The sequence below is a fragment of the Lepidothrix coronata genome, unplaced genomic scaffold (genome assembly GCF_001604755.1).
Source record: "Lepidothrix coronata isolate B3197 unplaced genomic scaffold, Lepidothrix_coronata-1.0 Scaffold214, whole genome shotgun sequence".
NCBI lineage: Eukaryota > Metazoa > Chordata > Aves > Passeriformes > Pipridae > Lepidothrix > Lepidothrix coronata.
The window spans coordinates 256542-262122 of record NW_016690394.1 but is presented as its reverse complement, the minus strand read 5'-3'; the positions used below and the strand labels follow the sequence as shown (position 1 = coordinate 262122).

The following is a 5581-nucleotide window of genomic DNA, read 5'->3' as shown; positions in this document are numbered from 1 at the left end:
GTCCCCAGCCACGTGTCCACAGAATCACAGAATATCCTGAGCTGGAAGTGACCCACAAGGAGCATCCAGTCCAGCCTCTGGCCCTGCACAGGCACCCCAACAATCCCACCCTGTCCCTGAGAGCTTTGTCCAAACTCTCCTGGAGCTCTGGAAGCCTTGGGGCTGTGCCCACTGCCCTGGGGAGCCTGGTCAGTGCCAACCACCCTCTGGGGAGAGGAGCAATCACTCCTTTTCCTGATATCCAACCTAAACCTCCCTGACACAGCTCCAGCCATTCCTTGGATCCTGTCACTGGGCACAGGGAGCAGAGATTGGTGTTGCCCATTGTGAGGAAGCTGCAGACCCTGATGAGCTCTGCCCTCAGGCTCCTTTTCTCCAGGCTGAACAAACCCAGTGCCCTCAGCCACTCCTCGTATGGCTTCCCCTCAAGGCCCTTCACCATCTCTGTAGCCTCCTTTGGACACTCTCTAATAATATCTTCGTGGTGCCCAAAACTGCCCCCAGTGCTGGGTGCATGGTGTTTGCCTGGGTGCCCACTCACCTGCAGGAGCGGGTCAGTGATGTCGCTGTAGCTGTGCCTGGTGCTGGGGGTGGTGCTGTGCCTGGTGCTGGGGGTGGTGCTGTGGTTGGTGCTGTGGTTGGTGCTGTGCTCAGTGCTGTTCTTGCTCTGTGCTGTGCCCAGTGCTTTGCTCAGTTCCGTGCTCAGTTCTGTGCTTGGTGCTGTGCCCAGTTCTGTGTCTGGTGCTGTGCTCCAGGCTGAACGCCCCGTCAAAGGGGAGCTCTCTGGGGGCTCTCCGGGGCCGTGGGGTTCAGAGGAGGCACCAGCCCTGTGCTGCCCACGCTGACAATCGTCCAGCACCCCCAGGGCTGCCTCGTGCTTGCTCAGGGCCCAGCAGTGAACAGCCACCTTCACCACCCCCCGGCCAGCGCCCCGCTCACCCCACACACCCGGGTCACTCCACACACCTGTGTCACCCCACACACCATGGTCAGCCACACACACACCTGGGTCACACCATATCCCTGGCTCATCTTACACAGACACCAGGGTCACCCCCCACACGCTGGTCAGACCCACACACCCAGGTCAGACTCACACAACCCAATCAGCCCCTCACACCCAGGTTGGCCCCACACACTTGGATCATCCCACACATACCAGGGTCAGCTCCACACACACGTGTGACTCTACACACCCAGGTCAGCCCCACACACCTGGCTCACCTTACATACACCCAGATCAGCCACACATAACCCAGGTCACCCCCCCACCAGGTCAGCCCCACATATCTGGGTCAGCCCAACACCCTGCTCATCCCCACACACCCGGGACACCCCACATACCCCGATCAGCCCCCCCCCGGATCGATCATTCCCACACACCCGGACCAGCCCCTCACGGTGGGGTCAGTCCCACACGCCCGGTTCCCTCCACACTCCCGGCTTGGCCCCACAAGCGCTTGCTCGGCCGGGCTGGGGAGCACCGGTGGGTGGGGGAAGGTTGGGGCAACCCAAAGGCGGGGTCTGCTCCCCTCGGTGGGTGGGAGCGCTCACCCCTCGCTGGGGACATGCAGGGGAAAAAGGTCCCCCGAGCCGGGGGGCTGGGGGAGAAGGAGAGAGCATGGAGGGAAAGAGCTGGGGAGGGATGGAGGGAAAGGGGGAAACTGGCAACAAACCTGAGAGGGGACTAGGGCAGGTCAGGAAGGGAAACCTGAGGGGGTCTGTGAGGGGAAACCCTGAGGGCAGGAAACCCTGGGGCAACTTTTGGGAGCTGGGACAAGCCGAAGGGGGGCTGAGCAAGGGAAAATGAGATGCCGGTGCCCGGCAGGTCCGAGGGAGCACAGGGGACTCCGAGGGGGTCTGGTGGGCTGAGGGTCCCGAGGGGTGAGGGAAGAGCAAGGGCACACGTGCACGTGTGCAAGGGGGACATGAGGGTGCGTGCCCGCGTGTGCAAGGGGTGGGCACGAGGGCAGGCGTGCAAGAGGGGGTGCACGGGGGCATATGTAAGGGGGGCACAAGGGCACTCATGTGCGAGGGGAGGTGCACGAGGACACGTGTGCACGACACAGCGCACAGGGGCACCCCTGTGTGGGATCCAGGTGCGTGGGGCCGTGAGCGTGTGGTGGTCCTGGTCTCCGGCTGTGCCGGTGCACGGGCGTGGCCCCCGCGAGGGCGAGAACCTGCGTGTGCCACCACAAGTGCGTGTGAGTGCACGGCTGCAGCAGTGCGTGAGGCTGCGAGGGCGCGAGGGGCTGAGCTCGCACGCCTGTGGGAGTGCAAGTGTGCGGGCACACGGGGTGTGACAGCACGAGCACAAACACCCGCTGCAGTCGTGCAAGCGTGTGGGTGCATCACGCGAGCGTGCAGGGGCTGCGAGTGCACGGGTGTGAGCTCCCGAGGGTGCACACGTGTGGGCACACGGGCGTGCGACACCGCGCAGCGCGGGCCGAGCGTGAGCAGCCAGCAGAGCCCCGTCCGGATGCACAAGAGCCGTTTATTGCCGGACAGCGCGCGCAGCCCGCGGGAGGGAGGGATGGATAAGGCAGATGGCAGCCAGTTAAAGCTCGGGGGGGCCGGGGGGCAGCCGTGCACGGGGAGAGGGGGCCGGGCCTACCCTCGCTCATGCTGCACCCCGATGGGGGCAGAGGGGGCCCAGGCGGACTCCCCCCCGCAGGCGCCGGCCCCGCCGCCGGGGTCCCGCTCCTCGTAGCCGGGGTTGCGGTGGCCGGGGGCCAGGCGGCAGAAGCAGCCCCCCGGCGCCGCCGAGTAGTGAGCCAAGAGGGCGGCCACACTGGCGAACTCGGCGTTGGAGTGCTGCCGTCGGCACCGGAGCGGGAGAGAGGGCAGAGGGGAGAGGTGAGCCCCCCGTGAGGGCCGTGCAGGGATGCCCACGAGCCTGTGTGCCCACGCGGCTCTGCACCCCTGGACTGAATGTACCCCACACCAAATACCTCTGTACCCGTGCACGAGCACACTCACACCCCAAACACAGACCTGTGCCTGTGCAGCAGATATCCACAGACCCGGGACATCCCCCCGTGATTGTGCAGCAGGTACCCACAGACCCGGGACATCCCCCCATGATTGTGCAGCAGGTACCCACAGACCCAAGGCACCCATGTCCTGGGCACATGAGTCAAATAGAGCCGTGCCCCCCCTGCCCCTGTGCACGTGTATACTGGTGTACCTGTGCCCCATGTGTGCACACACAGCTGCCCCTGTGCACTGATACACCCACAGACCAAAGGCCTGTAGGGCTGTGAGTCAGACACACCCATCCACCTGTGCACCACGTACCCGTGCACAGATGTACTCAGGCACCCATGAATTGGATGTATTTACACACCAAAGTGTGGATACACAGGTGCACCCACACCTGTGGGTACCTGTGTGCCTTGCACAGATGCACCCGTGCCCCAGTGCGCCCACAAACCAACTTGCCCATGCCCTGACACCCCTGTGCACCCCACACAGGTGCCCCTGAGCACTGATGCCCTTACACCCACGTGCATCCCTGCACCAAGGCACCAGTTCATCATGGACAGATGGACCAAATGCACTTGCATGGGGCATCAAATGCATGGACACACCAGTGCATCCATGTCCCGACTGTATCCATGTCCCAATGTGCCAGTGCATCCATGCACAGATGCACTGACACACCAGGGCATCCATGCACTAATGCATCCAGTGCTTGTTCACACCAGTGTATCCATGCACAGACACACCCAATGCACTCACACACTGGTGCATCCATGTCCTGATGCACCAACACACCAGTGCATCAGTGCACAAATGCACCAAAGGCACTTATAGCCCCAGGGCATCCCTGCACGGGTGGTTCAATGCACCTACACGGTGGTGTTCAATGCACCTACACGGTGTGTCAAATGCACATATATACCAGTGCATCCAAATGCCAACACACCAATGAATCCAAGCACAGGCACACCAGATGCTTGTACACATTGGTGCATCCATGCACAGGGGCACCCAGTGCCCTCATACACTCCCCTGCAGCCGTGCACAGACGCACCAATACCCCAGGGCACCAATGCACAGATGCAGAAAATGCCCTTTAACCCCAGTGCACCCCCACAAGACACGTCACGTGCACTTACCCAGGTGCGGCCCCGCACTGCTGCAGCCCCGCAGCAAACACACTCGTGCACCCAACCCACCCTCACCCGCTGCCCCCGGCTCACCTCCACGCAGAACCTGCCCTGGTGTGTCCTGAGGAGGCCGTAGGACACGACGCCGCAGGGCGCCCGCACCCACAGGCACCAGCGCTTGGGCAGCCCGGGCTCGGGGCGCAGCAGGAAGGCTCCGGGCACGTCCCGCCGGAGCAGCGCGACCCCCGCGTCCCTGGGGACGAGGCGGCGGGTGGGCACAGGGGGTGGGCACAGGGGGTGGGCACAGGGCGTGGGCACAGGGCGTGGGCACAGGGGGTGGGCACAGGGCGTGGGCACAGGGCGTGGGCACAGGGGGTGAGGGGCGGCGGGGTGGGCGCAGGGGGCTCAGGGCGGCCCCCGCGCACTCACCTGGCGATGCCGGCGAAGGCCCACACGCTCTCGGCCAGGACGCTCTCGTTCTCGGGCAGGAGGGCCAAGCTCCGCGCGCCTTTGCTCTCCCATCCCGCCGCCGCTGCGGGAGCCCGTTAATCCTCTCTTTGCCCCCAAAGCCCCCCGATGCCGGGGTCGCGGGTGCCCCCCTGCCTCGCTTTCCCTGTGCCACTCACCGGCGTCGCGGGGCGGCTGGTGGAGCTGCCCCTCGGCCCCGCAGTCCCGGTAGGCCCCCGAGCGCAGCACTTTGCTGCGAATGGCTTTCTTGCGCACCAGCACCGGGGAGCAGTAGGGGTTCCCCGGGCGCCAGGAGCCGGCTCTGCCCTCTGCCTCCGGCCGCCGGTCCTGGGGAGGGGATGGAGGGGCTGTGACAGGGGCTGGGGGCTCTGGCTGTGGGGAATGGCGTGTGAAACACCGTGCGGGAAAAAAAGGCCGTGGAAGAAACGCCAACACCGAAAAGGCGACGCCGAAGGTGCGACATCAAAGACGTGACACCAAAAAAGCAACAGAAAAAAAGCAACAAAGGTGCTGCGCCGAAAAAGCTACGCCAAAAATACGACGCCAAAAAATGCAGCGCCAAAAACGCGACGCCGAAAATGAGGCAAAGATGCTACACCAAAGAAGCGGCACCAAAAAATGTGACGCCAAAAAATGCGGCACCAAAAAAAAAAAAAAGGGACACCAAAAATGCGACAAAGATGCGGCACCGAAAATGAGATACCAAAGGTGCAACACAAAAAATGCGACGCCAAAAATGTGACACCAAAAAGTGCGGCACAAAAAAAAAAAAAAAAGGGACACCAAAAATGCGACAAAGATGCGGCACCGAAAATGAGATACCAAAGGTGCAACACAAAAAATGCGACGCCAAAAATGCGACACCAAAACACCATGAAGAAAAAAATGCTATGGGGAAAAATGCTGTGGACAAACTGCAACACCAAAAAGGCTGTGAGAAACACCATACAGAAGAAAATGTTGTGGAAAACACCATACAGAAAAAACGCTGTGCAAAACAC

The 5581-nt window shown here is 62.5% G+C and overlaps 1 protein-coding gene across 1 annotated transcript in view; it reads right to left on the bottom strand.

Annotated features, from left to right (window-relative positions):
- Nucleotides 1-2610: 2610 nt before the first annotated feature.
- Nucleotides 2611-5581, bottom strand: part of SH2D5 (SH2 domain containing 5) — a 6366-nt gene continuing 3395 nt past the window's right edge. Inside the window, exons 7-10 of the mRNA XM_017833370.1 lie at nucleotides 4739-4910; nucleotides 4542-4644; nucleotides 4206-4365; nucleotides 2611-2814 (exon numbers count right to left, since the gene is read on the bottom strand). Coding sequence (XP_017688859.1) covers nucleotides 2611-2814; nucleotides 4206-4365; nucleotides 4542-4644; nucleotides 4739-4910 — 639 coding nt within the window. The remainder of the gene's footprint in view (nucleotides 2815-4205; nucleotides 4366-4541; nucleotides 4645-4738; nucleotides 4911-5581) is intronic.